This window comes from Lithobates pipiens, unplaced genomic scaffold (assembly GCF_037356315.1).
Source record: "Lithobates pipiens isolate NorthernLeopardFrog02 unplaced genomic scaffold, aLitPip1_a1.2 Scaffold_22, whole genome shotgun sequence".
Taxonomy (NCBI): domain Eukaryota; kingdom Metazoa; phylum Chordata; class Amphibia; order Anura; family Ranidae; genus Lithobates; species Lithobates pipiens.
The window spans coordinates 23,534,191-23,547,956 of record NW_027507784.1 but is presented as its reverse complement, the minus strand read 5'-3'; the positions used below and the strand labels follow the sequence as shown (position 1 = coordinate 23,547,956).

The 13,766-nt window shown below is 47.2% G+C and overlaps 1 protein-coding gene across 1 annotated transcript in view; it reads left to right on the top strand.

Moving 5' to 3' along the window:
- LOC143925629 (uncharacterized) overlaps window positions 1-13,766 on the top strand; it is a 197,101-nt gene that overhangs the window by 145,551 nt on the left and 37,784 nt on the right. Inside the window, exon 19 of the mRNA XM_077450096.1 lies at window positions 861-1,116. Coding sequence (XP_077306222.1) covers window positions 861-1,116 — 256 coding nt within the window. The remainder of the gene's footprint in view (window positions 1-860; window positions 1,117-13,766) is intronic.

Genomic DNA, 13,766 nt, shown 5'->3' with positions numbered 1-13,766 from the left:
CTGTCCGCTGAAACACTGTTCAGCGGACAAGGTTGAGCGAACAGTCCCCGCGTGTGTACGCGGCCTTACATTCCCGGCATGCCGGAAATGCTAACTTTCACATTGGTTGTGCTCTCAACCAAACTTTCAAACCATCCAATGGCTGGTTTTATATCAAATCACATGTGCAGCATTATGGCAGCTGAAGAATCATTAGAGGCCAAGATGGCAGCTTCCTTGACTGAAAATGATAGAAGGGTTGACTAACACTTTTACCCTCCCCATGCTCTGTGGTTCCATCTGCTGACCCATCATAACTGTGCTGGGTAGGGATGTAGAAATTGACTAGAGCAGGGGGTCTCAAACTGGTGGCCCTCCAGATGTTGTGAAACTACAAGTCCCATCATGCCATTGCCTTTGGGAGTCTTGCTCTTAACTGTCAGCCTTGCAATGCCTCATGGGACTTGTAGTTTTTCAACAGCTGGAGGGCCACCAGTTTGAGACCTCTGGACTAGAGGAACCACAGAGCAGGGCAGGGGACCAATCATGTGACACACCTCTAAGTATATTAGATGTGAAAAGGCCATTGCTCCGCAATCAGAAGAACGTATGGCAGGGTGGGTGAGCGTAACTCCTCTTTCTTTGTGGGTCCCGATTTTTTACCTTTTTTTTTTACTTGCCAACAAAGTTGTTATAAGTAAATGAAAATGTACTTGGTTGCAACTTCTCAAAGGTTTTGGTGCAGTGCCAATTCTGTACCCATTTACTGAGTGCCGAACTAATTTGTGTAATTATACATTCATGGAAAGACTGAAACATTTTCCTGATTCATCCTGAACAGATAGATGTTGGTGCAGCTGATGAATATTTATGTCTTACAGGGCGACTCAGGAGGACCTCTGGTGTGTAAGGTCCAGGGCGTATGGTACCAGGTTGGAGTTGTGAGTTGGGGAATAGGCTGCGCCTCCCCCAACTACCCTGGGGTGTACACACTGGTGACGGCCTACCAAGACTGGATCAGCAGGAACCTGAACGTTACTTTCAATTATGTGTCAAATATCCCTACACCAACGAGGACATGTGGAGGAAACCCTGTGAGCAGCACTGTCCATCCTTCTCTAACCACGGCATCTGAAGGTAATGTCATTTTATCAAATACAACTGAATAATGCATTGTTATAACTGATGTAGATGAGTGAACCCCCCACCTTTCACATAATCACAGGGTGATCCTCGTCCAAACTACTCTTTCTGCTTGCACTAATATCATGAAAACACTTCCATCTCAGCTGACCAAGGCAATTGGGTTTATTTACTAAAATAGGAGATATGGTTGGATGATTGAAGTCAGCACAGCTTCCCCTCACCCACAACGCTAATTCAAAAAATTTTACAAAATGAACAGGCTCTACTCCTTTAGCCACTTGGCACCCAGGCCAAATCTGGCACTCCGCTCCTACATGTAAAAATCATCATTTCTTTGCTAGAAAATTACTCAGAACCCCCCAAACATTATAAGTTTTTTTTTTTAATCAGATACCCTAGAGAATAAAATGACGGTCGTTGCAACTTTTTATGTCATATGGTAGTTGTGCAGCAATTTTACTTCATTTAAAAAAAAGTTTAATGAATTAAAATAAAAAAACAAACACACACACACACACAAACTAAAGTTAGCCCAATTTTTTTGTATAATGTGAAAGATGATATTCACTTACCATCATCGATGGGCAAGTAGTTTACCATATATTATCCATTTAGGCTTTAGTCCTCTGGCTCTACATTAGGGATGGGCTTCGTGTTCGAGTCGAACATACGTTCGACTCGAACATCGGCTGTTCGCCCGTTCGGCGAAGTCCAAACGTTTTGGTCCGTTCGCTCCAAATTCGTGTGGCGCTCGCGGCGCACAATGCACTGCCATGGTGCAGTGCATTGCTGGCTCATGATTGGCCAAGCATGCACTGTGACTCCGCATGCTTGGCCAATCGCAGCGCCAGCAGCGAGGAGAGCCATGATTGGCCACAGGCAGGATGCCTGTGGCCAATCATAGCTCAAGCTGTGTAGTGCACGCCCCACACTATATAAGGCCGCCAGCGCGGCAGCCTTGTGTAGTGTGTTGGCATCTGAAGCAGTGGGTGTTCTGTGTACCTTCAACACAGTACACACCGATCGTTTTCGAACGATTTTTGATCTTGCTGTTGTGTAGTGGTTGTCTGCGTGCCCTGACCGCAGTATACACCGCTATATTCACCTCACCTATATAGCTAGTGATCTATCTTTTATAATAGAGCTGGCAGTCAGTAGTGTTAGGAGCTTGTGCGTGCTGTCTGTGTGCTCTGTACCCAGTACACACCGCTATATCCACCTACATAGCGCTTCTCTATTTGAGCCCACTTGCCATCTGCAGGAGTTATTGGAAGTTGTGTGTGCCTCCAGCACAGCATACATCTGTATATACCCCTTTATCTCTGGTGTTCTATAATAAAGGCATCTGCAGGAGTTAGTGGGTGTTGTGTGCCTCTAGCACAATATACACTATCCAACTGCTGTTTTACCCAACTCCTTGCTGGCCTTCCAGACATGGTAATGGCCTGAAGGGAGAGGCAGACAGGCACGAGCCGATAAAAGAGGGCAAGCAGGCTCTGTGTCTAGAGACAACAGTGCTGGTCGTGGACGCGGTCCATTATCATCAGCCCGTGGCCATGGGACACGCTTGTCCTTTTCGGCAGCTGGACATGTTGAGCCGCAACATGCCAACCACTTGGTAGAGTGGATGACCAAGCCCTCTTCATCCTCCTCATCCTCTCTCACCCAGTCTCTCACCCAGTTGCCAATGCATCGTCTTCCCTCCTCTCAATGTCATCAGTGACTCCTTCCCTAGACCCACCACGTCCTCCTGAGGAGTCTCCTGAACTCTTTGAGCACAGTGTTGGGTACATGCCCAGTGTTTTGTAGCCTCTGATGATGACACTCAGCTAGAGGAAGGCAGTAGCGTGAATGCAGAGAGAGGGGATGCTCAAGAAGGACAGAAATCTGGCAGTCATGTTCCACAAGCTGCAGCATACTGCCAGGTGATGAAGGCACTGACTCCACGTGGGTGCCTGGTAGGAGAGAGAGGAGGAGGAGGAGGAGGAGGAGGAGAACGAGGCAGGATGCCCTCCGGGGGCCAGCTTAGGGGCAGCACACTGACTGAATCACACCGCAGAGCTCTGCCTGTGCAGGGCGCTGCCTCTGCACGTTATGCTAAAAGTTCTTTGGTGTGGGCCTTTTTTTGAGACGAGTGCATCAGATCGCACCGCTGCTATTTGCAACATATGTCTCAAGCGTATCTCGCGTGGCCAAAACATCAGCCGCTTGGGCACCACATGCTTGACCAGACATATGTTGACCTGCCATGCAGCTCGTTGGCAAGCGTTCCTCAAAGAACCACACCAAAGCGGACCTCTCCTTGCTCCTCATCAGCTGGCATCTCCAACCTCACTAGACCTTCAGTCCTCTCTGAAACCTGCTCTGAGAGGAATGAAGGTGTTGAATTAGGTGCGTCACAGCCAAGTGTTTCCGGGCACTCTGCTAGCAGTACACCCACGTCCGATTATATCAGGCAAATGTCCCTGCCCCAGCTGCTGGACCGGCGAAAGAAGTTCACTCCCAGCCATCCACATGCCCAGTGGTTGAATGCTAGCTTGGCTAAATTGCTAGCACTTCAACTGCTGCCTTTTCAGTTGGTAGACTCGGCCCCCTTCCGTGAGTTTGTACAATGTGCGGTTCCTCAGTGGCAGGTCCCCAAACGCCACTTTTTCTCACGGAAGGCGATTCCAGCTCTCTACTGGCATGTGGAAGGCAATGTCCTTGCCTCGCTGGACAGGGCGGTCAGCGGTAAGGTGCATATTACCGCTGACTCATGGTCCAGCAGGCATGGACAGGGATGTTACCTGTCTTTCACGGCCCATTGGGTCACTCTTCTGGCAGCTGGGAAGGATGCAGGACAAGGTGCATTAGTGTTGGAGGTTGTTCCGCCACCTCGCCTCCAAAATGCTACTATTGGTTGTGACACACCTCTCTCCTCCACCCCCTCCTTTTCTTCCTCCATGGCCTCTTCCAGTGCTCTGTCCTTAGAACCAGCGGTGCTCCGTAGGCGTTACAGGGGCTACGCAAGTACGCAGGCAAAACGATGCCATGCCGTGCTTGCACTGGTTTGTTTGGGGGACAGGAGCCACACTGGGGCGGATATTTTGTCAGCTCTACAGGGGCAGGCCGAGAGGTGGTTGACGCCATGCCAGCTTAAGCCAGGAAAGGTGGTTTGCAACAATGGCACCAACCTCCTCTACGCCCTCCAACAGACAACTGACCCATGTGCCCTGTGTAGCTCACGTCCTTAACCTGGTGGTGCAGCGGTTCTTGGGCAGGTACCCCGGCTTACAGGATGTCCTGAAGCAGGCCAGGAAAGTCTGTGTGCATTTCCGCCGATCATTTAATGCCTGTGCTCGGCTGGCTGAGCTCCAAAAGGAGTTGAACCTGCCCAAGAACCGCCTTATATGTGACATGCCCACCAGGTGGAACTCAACGTTGGCCAAGCTGCAGAGGCTGCACACGCAGCAGAGGGCCATCAATGAGTACCTGTGCGACTACGGCACCAGGACAGGGTCAGGGGAGCTCGGTTTTTTCTTACCACACCAGTGGGGCATGATCAGGGATGCATGCACTGTCCTGTCACCGTTTGAGGAGGCCACAAGGATGGTGAGCAGTGACAGTGCATGCATCAGTGACACTATACCTCTTGTCCACCTCTTGGAGCATACGCTGCATGGAATAATGGACAGGGCACTTGAGGCAGAACAGAGGCAGGAAGAGGAGGACTTCCTTGCCTCTCAAGGCCCCCTTTATCCAGACAGTGTTCCTGCTGTGCCACCCATCACACAGGAAGAGGATGAGGAGGAGGAAGAGGAGGAGGAGCAGGAGGATGACTGTGTCAGCATGGAGGTGGAGGCTGGCACTCAGCAGCAGCAGTCTTGTAGGGATGATTTACAGTCCCAAGAAACACGTGGACTTGTACGTGGCTGGGAGGAGGTAGCTGCGGATCATGTTGTCCTTAGTGACCGAGAGGACTCCGGACTGAATGCCTCAGCTAACCTACGCTGCATGGCCTCCCTGATCCTGCAAAGCCTGCGGAAGGATCCTCGTATTCTTCGGATCAAGGAGAGGGACCATTACTGGCTGGCCACTCTCCTTGATCCACGGTACAAGGGTAAGGTTGCCGACCTTATCTTGCCATCGCAGAGGGAGCAGAGGATGAGACATCTCCGGGAGGCCTTGCAGAAAGGTCTGTGCAACGCGTTCCCATAGACTGGGATGTTACAAACTCCTGGTCCTGGACAACGTGTTGCTGAGGCATCGGTCAGAAGGAGCAGTGGAGAAAGTGGCCGTCTGACTGATGCTTTCAGACAATTTTTTAGTCCGCAGCCCCAAGGTATGATCGGTTCCAGCACCCATCGCCAGCGTCTGATTTACATGGTGCAGGAATACCTAGGGGCAAGGTCAGACTTGGACACCTTTCCCACCGAAAATCCTCTGGTTTACTGGGTCTTGATGATGGATCACTGGCCAGAGCTTGCACAGTATGCAATTGAGCTACTGCCCTGTCCTGCATCCAGCGTTCTTTCGGAACGCACCTTCAGTGCTGCTGGTGGCTTTGTTACCGATCACAGGGTGCGCCTGTCCACCAAATCAGTTGATCAACTGACCTTCATCAAGATGAATCAGTCTTGGATCACCCACAGCTACCAAGCACCTGAAGCTGATGTAACAGAATAATTTTTTTTGAAATACCACATCCCTTCAAGACTGCCTATGCTGATGCTGAGTGACTGTCCTGTTATGTTGATTGTCTATCCTCTTCCTCCTCCGATATGTTGGAAGAACATTTCTGTTTCTGGGTGATGCCTAAGGCCCAATTTTTCTGCCCCTGTTTAACAGGGACATGTAATTACAATTCTTGATATAATATTTCACAGGAGGGCCCCTTCCTGTGCCCACCCAGAGTAACTGTGAGGACTTATAGTGTTGTGGCACCAGCACCACAACCACCAAAGGTCAATTTTTCTACCACTGTTCAACAATGGCATGTAATTACAATTCTTGATATAATGGTTCACAGCAGGGCGCTCCAGCGCCCACCAAGAGTCACTTTGAGGGCTTACAATGTTGTGGCAAAACCAACACCTTGTTCTGCCATTTCTGCAGAGCATATAGGGCAGGCCCCTACTTTCAAACATCGAACTTACAAACATCTCCTACTTGCAAACGGAAGGAGACAACAGCAAGTGAGATGAAAAAAGATGGACGACAAAACAAATTATACAGGGGTGATAACCCTTCCCTATGTTTTCCAAAAAGCTTAAATTTTTATTTTTTTGACTGGAGCTACACTTTAAAAATGTACTAGTTGAAAATTACAAACAGATTCTACTTAACACAACAAACCTACACAGTCCCTGTCTTGTTTGCACCGCCTGTATACTGCTGTTCTGAGTATATAGGGCCTGGGGGCCACACGCATTTCCTTTTTTTAATATGGGTACAGGGTTCCCCTTAATATGCGTACAAGACCCAAAGGGGCTAGTAATGGGCAGGGAGGGCTACCCATGCCATTTTTCTGAATGATTTTCAACCATATTACAGGAACCAGATATAACATTAAAACCGCAAGCAGCTTTAAATGACGTTATTTCCGTTTAATGTCATTTTGTGCAGGGACTGTTCTAAACACGGGAAACACGTGGCACTTCACAGGCATACTACAGACACCCCCCAGGCATCATATTTAAAGGAATATTTCACTTTTTTTTTCCACTTTAATCGCCATTAAAATCAGTGCTCCCGCCAAAACGGCCGTTTTTAAAACTTTTTTTTGCATTGACCCATGTCCCCTGAGGCAGGAGTCAGGTCCCCAAACCCTTTTCAGGACAGTATCTTGCATATTAGCCCTTTTCATTTCGAACGTTCGAGTCCCATAGACTTCAATGGGGTTCTAACGTTCGTACGAATTTGGGGTCCGTACGAAAGTTCTGGTGCGAACCGAACTGGGGGGGGTGTTCGGCTCATTCCTACTCTACATTAATTGCCTCCCCCAGTCGCTGCGGGGGGGGGGGCCTGGCCGGGTAACCTCAATGCCCTTCTGGCACCGATGTATGGGTAAGCAGCTGCCCGTTACTATGTATATCCCTTTTTCTGACCCCCAAACCACATCAGAATTGTATTTACGTCTTTTTACTATGAATTTTTTATAGATATATTTTTCAGATGTATCCTCTGCATTTCCTGATGAAGCGGTCAAACCGCGAAATTAGTCGAAATACTACATTATCTGTAATTTTAGAAATAATTTTTCTCATGCGTGCATCAATAAATTACCTAAATTTAATTCTTGTCCATATATTCCTTCATATAGACCGTCGGACCTAGTCCGTAGAAAAGTCCAGTCGTGTGTACGTGCATTACTCCTGGTTCCAGGCTCCCCCTCCAATTGGACCTCTTCCCCCCCCCCTTGAGTTCCCTTCCAGCAATATCCTATTATATTTATTTTTCTTTCAACTTTCAACTCGGATTTTCCAAAGGGAAATGTGTGATGACAAGCTGTTGGTGGAAAATCCAACCATTTGTACTCTCCATCGGACTATTGTTGTTGGACTTTCCGCCAACAAATGTTGGCTAAAAGGTTTTCACATTTTTTGCCAACAAATGTCCGTTGTCAGATTTTCTGAGTGTGTGTGTACACAAGTACGGCGGACAAAAGTCCAAAGTACAAACACGCATGATCGGAAGCAAGGACGATTCTCTTCTTCTTTAATGGGATAATAATGAAGCTGCTTTGCTGATGATACTGATGGAGTTATTGCAAACTAATTTTCAAAGGCTTTTTTTCTAGTTATCTGTCAGGCTAGGAGCAGATAACAAGTAAAAGTTCTTGCTGATGTGTGCTGATTATACAAAGAGTTTAAAGCACATACCATGAGCAGGTCTAAGCAGAGCAGGTCAGCTGGGACTTGTAGTACACTGCTGCAGACGAAGGTAGATGATTGCTGCACCTTGTAGTTCACTGCCGTAGATGAGGATATATGATTGCTGGACCTTGTGGTTCACTGCTGCAGATGAGGGTACTAGTAGAATCAGGAAAGAGTAGTCTAAGCAAGCTGAGTCCTACACAGGTAGATCAGAATCCAAACGATACCGAATCAGAAGCAAGCAAGGAGGGTCAAACACGAAAGATACAGAGCAAATATCAGCTGGATCAAACACAAGTGAACTCTAACACGAGCACTGACTGAATGCTGATACAGGTGATTTAAACGTGAGCTGGCCAATCACTGTTCTTTCCCAGACACAGGCTGTGTCAGGGGAGTTGTGCTGGGTCCTAAAGGGATTCTAGTACTGACAGTACCCCCCCCTTTCTCGAGGGGTTGCTCCTGCACCCCCAGGCTTACTTGGATAACGGAGATGGAACTTCTTCTTAAGTCGATCAGCATGAAGATCACGAGTTGGTACCCAAGATCGATCCTCTGGGCCGAACCCTTTCCAATGAACGAGATATTGTAAGGAATTGTGCACTTGTCTGGAATCAAGAATAAATGCCACTTCATATTCTTGACTGTCTAACACAACCACAGGCTCTGGTTCATTTACTAGGAGGCTGGAATGAACAGGTTTCAACAATGAAACATGAAAGACATTTGGAATGTGCATGGATGGGGGAAGTTTTAATCTGTAGGACACAGGATTAACAATCTGAGATTTCATAGGGCCCGATGAATTTTGGGCCAAGCTTTTTAGATGGAACATGCAGGGACAGATTCCGAGATGATAACCACACTTTGTCAGCAACTTTATATCCTGGTGCCTTTGAGTGCTCCTTGTCAGCAGTTTTCTTAAAAGCCTGCACAGAGCAAGAAATGGCATGATTTACATCGGACCAGATTTTGGAGGAATGTTCAATCGTGGTGTTGGCATCTGGAACATCAGAGGGCGGAAGATCAAAGGAGCACACACACACACACACACACGAGGATGCAACCCGTAAACACAAAAGAAAGGAGAGGTCCCTGTAGATGTGCTGGCGCAATTATTAAAGGCAAACTCCGCCCATGGAAGGATGTTGACCCACTCCACCTCATCTTTGGCCATCAGACAACGTACCATCTTCTCTAGAGTCTGATTAGTCCTTTCTGTTTGGCCATTTGTCTCAGGATGATATGCTGAAGAATATGATAATTTAATCCCCATCTGAGAGCAAAGGGCCTTCCAAAACTGGGCTATAAACTGAGAGCCACGGTCAGAGACAATGTTAACTGGTGCCCCATGGAGCCTGAAAATATGCTGAATAAAGATGCCAGTTCTTTAGCAGATGGAAGCTTCGGAAGCGGAACAAAGTGGGCCATCTTACTAAACCTGTCTACCACCACCCAGATCGTGGAACATCCCTGGGACAGAGGCAAGTCTGTTATAAAGTCCATAGATAAATGGGTCCAGGGACAGGTAGGTATTGGTAGAGGACGAAGGAGACCGGGGGGCTTAGAGGTACTGCTCTTGCTTCTGGCGCAAACTTCACAGGCCTGGACGAAGGCTAACACATCCTGCCTAAGCGATGGCCACCAGAGGTTGCGAGAGACAATCTCAAAAGTTTGTCTAAATCCTGGATGTGCTGCAGGTTTTGATGCATGTACTTGTTGCAATACCTGCAAATGAAGAGCCAGGGGCACAAAGAGCATACCAGAGGGAGTGGAGGGAGGGGCTTCAGATTGTGCTGGTAACAAGGCCTCAGAGATGTCAGTCTGGGTAAAAGCCAAAATCCTATCCTCAGAGATAATGGGTTGAGGAGGAAGCGGAGGAGACTCTGATAAAAAGCTGCGAGACAAGGCATCAGCCTTAATGTTTTTTTGGACCTGGTAAATAAGAAATTGTGAAGTCAAATCTGGAGAAGAACAATGACCACCTGGCTTGACGCGAGTTCAGTCTTTTAGCAGAACGGATATATTCAAGGTTTTTGTGGTCAGTCAGAACTATGAATGGATAGCGAGCTCCCTCCAGCCAATGTCTCCACTCCTCTAAAGCTAGCTTTATGGCTAAAAGTTCTCTGTTGCCTATATCATAATTGCGCTCTGCTAGGGAATATTTATGGGACAAGAAGGCACAAGGGTGGATGGCAGCATTTACAGGATCTTTTTGTGGCAAAAGCGCCCCCACCCCTACTTCAGATGCATCTACCTCTACAATAAAAGGTAGCTCAGGAACAGGATGGCGTAGAATTGGTGCAGAGGTAAAGGCTTTCTTTAACTGAGTGAAGGCTGCCTGGGCTTCAGTAGTCCATTTAAATGTAGTAGGCGTCTTCCTGGTGAGAGAGGTGATGGGATGTGCAATGGTGGCAAAGTTCTTAATGAATTTTCGATAGAAATTTGCAAAGCCCAGGAAGCGTTGAACTGCCTTCAGGTCTGAAGGTGGTGCCCAGTCCAAAATGGCTTGAACCTTGGCTGGGTCCATGGTGAGGCCTGTGTCAGAAATCAGGTAACCCAGGAAAGGTACTTGTTTAACATGGAAAAGACATTTTTCAGGCTTCACAAAAAGGGAGTGAGTCTTTAGTCAGGCTAATACCGAGCAGACATGCTTCTGATGTGTTTCAAAATTGGGAGAGTATATCAAAATATCGTCTAAATATACAAGCATGAAGCGACCCAACATGTCACGGAAAATGTCATTCATGAAGTTCTGAAAGACGGCTGGTGCATTCCTGAGGCCGAAAGGCATGACAAGACATTCGTAATGACCATCCTTGGTGTTAAAGGCCGTCTTCCATTCATCGCCTGCACGGATTCGCACCAGATTATAGGCTCCCCTTAAATCCAGTTTGGAGAAGATTTTGGCTCCCTGGATTTGAGAAAACAACTCTGTGATGAGAGGGAGAGGATACCGATTGGGAACAGTTATTTTATTTAGACCTCTGTAATCAACACAAAGTCTCAGTCCTCCATCCTTCTTCGGGACAAAGAAGCATCCTGCTCCTGCGGGAGAAGTGGAGGGACGGATAAAAACCCTTAGCTAGGTTTTCATGGATGTATTCTTGCAAAGCAAGATTCTCTGGTTCAGACAGTGGAAAGACTCTCCCTCGAGGAGGTGTAGTGTCAGGCAAGAGGTCAATGGGACAATCATAACTGCGATGAGGAGGTAAAGTGTCAGCAATTCCTTTAGAAAAGACATCCCGAAAGTCCTTATAACAAAGCGGAATCTGTTCTATTCCCACTTGACAGGTATCAAGTCGAACAAGGTGCTGGATGCAGCTCTTTTTATACTGATTGGACCAAGCCAGAATATCTCCTGTTGGCCAGTCAATTACAGGATTGTGCTTCTGAAGCCAAGGAAGGCCTAGGATCAAAGGAGTGGATGGAGAGTCAATGACAAGACATGAAATCTTCTCCCAATGCAAAGCCCCTAATTGTAACTGGAAAGGGTTGGTGCATTGGAGCACTAGGTCTTGTGAGAGAGGCCGATTATCCACAGAGATCAGGCGGACTGGGCAATCTAGAGCATGAGTTTCCAGGGACAAAGAGGTGATCAGAGTTTTATCAATAAAATTCTCAGCTGCTCCAGAATCCACCAAGGCCAGTAGTTGATGAGCCCCTGTCCCAAAGTGAATGATAGCGGGTAAAAGTATACGATTGTCCTCCTGGGGAGATGAGAGTAGACCTAAGGTGACCTCCCCGCAATCACCTAGGTCCTGGAGTTTCCCGGACGTGTAGGGCACGAACGGAGCATATGACCCTTGAGGCCACAGTATAAGCAGAGTCCCATATTACGCCGGCGTTTGTGTTCCTGGGCAGATAACCGGGTGGAGCCTAACTGCATAGGTTCTTCCTCAGATTTGGCACTGGAGATGGAATAGTCAAGTGGTAAGGAAGGTATATAGTTTGCCACAGCCATGGTTTGTTCTTGCCTCCTCTCTCGCTGGCGGCGGTCAATTCTAATAGCTAGACACATAGCCTCCTCCAGTGAGGCTGGGTAGGAGAAGTTGACCAGAGCGTCTTTAATAGCATCTGAAAGGCCAATTCTAAACTGGCTGCGGAGAGCTGCATCATTCCAGCCAGATTCCGGAGCCCACCTGCGAAACTCTGAGCAATACATTTCAGCTGTGGTAGTTCCTTGTTTTAAGTTACGCAGGGTCGACTCTGCAGTAGCAGCACGATCTGGATCATCATATAGCAACCCAAGGGCTTCAAAGAAGGCATCTACTGTTAGCAGGGCTGGATGGTTTGGTTCCAGGTTAAAGGCCCAAGCCTGGGGGTCACCCTGTAGTAGAGAGATAATGATAATGATTTGAACCCTCTGAGTTTCAGGGCCAGACGAGGATGGCCTCAACTTGAAATATAATTTGCAGCTGTTTTTAAAGTTGCAAAACCTTTTAGGGTCACCAGAAAACCGGTCGGGCAAAGGAATTTTTGGTTCAGATGGAGTTTTTGTAATGGTGGTAGTAGAAGGAGATTGCACCTTGGTGAGCTCTGTGGCCATTTCCTGAACTTGATGTGATAAACGGCAAAGTTCTTGTGTAAACAACTGAGCCTGTTCAGGATTCATGATAGGTTTCCCTTTATGTATTGGCTCGTGTTAATGTCAGGCTAGGAGCAGATAACAAGTAACAGTTCAGGTGTGCTGATTATACAAAGAGTTCAAAGCACATACCATGAGCAGGTCTAAGCAGAGCAGGTCAGCTGGGACTTGTAGTACACCGCTGCAGACGAAGGTAGATGATTGCTGCACCTTGTAGTTCACTGCCGTAGATGAGGATATATGATTGCTGGACCTTGTGGTTCACTGCTGCAGATGAGGGTAGTAGTAGAATCAGGCAAAGCGTAGTCTAAGCAAGCTGGGTCATACACAGGTAGATCAGAATCCAAACGATACCGAATCAGAAGCAAGCAAGGAGGGTCAAACACGAAAGATACAGAGCAAATATCAGCTGGATCAAACACAAGTGAACTCTAACACGAGCACTGACTGAATGCTGATACAGGTGATTTAAACGTGGCCAATCACTGTTGTTTCCCAGACACAGGCTGTGTCAGGGGAGTTGTGCTGGGTCCTAAAGGGATTCTAATACTGACAATATCAAGAATAATATTATTATGCTTTTTGGGGCAAGTTATCACAACACCATTATTCCGTAGTTTTTTAAGGTCAAACACACAACTATGTTGGTGTCCCTTATCATTTATTTTAAAATGTAACTGCCTACTCCCAAACTGTCATTTGAAGTAAAACACCTAGCCAAGTATTATTCTACACAATTTTTTTATTGTGCTTTAAAGTGGTTGTAAACCGTCCCCCACAACTTTGTCCCATGTAAATCAGCATAAAAAACCCTAATGAACACTGCTTGTAGATATCTCCTTACTTGCTTGGTATTGTTGGAATCCTTGTTGTTCTGTAGAATGAAGTCACTGAGCATGCCCAGATCTCCCCTGATTTAAGGTACACTCTCTATGTCTTATCTGTTATCAGGACTTCCTACGGCACAACACTGAACTCCACTAATCACTCAGAGCTTCCTCCTACACACCATGTGACCATGTGACATGACATACAGTCTAAACTTGGCCATTACTGCATTCTTATCAGCTGAAGCTGATAAGTATGACAAAGGCAAAGATTAGACATCGGCACAAGTAAATACTATGAAATAAACACGTAAGGCAGGGTTGCCATAGAAACGTTGGATTGAGAAGGAGGCTTGGTTAACAGTACAGGAA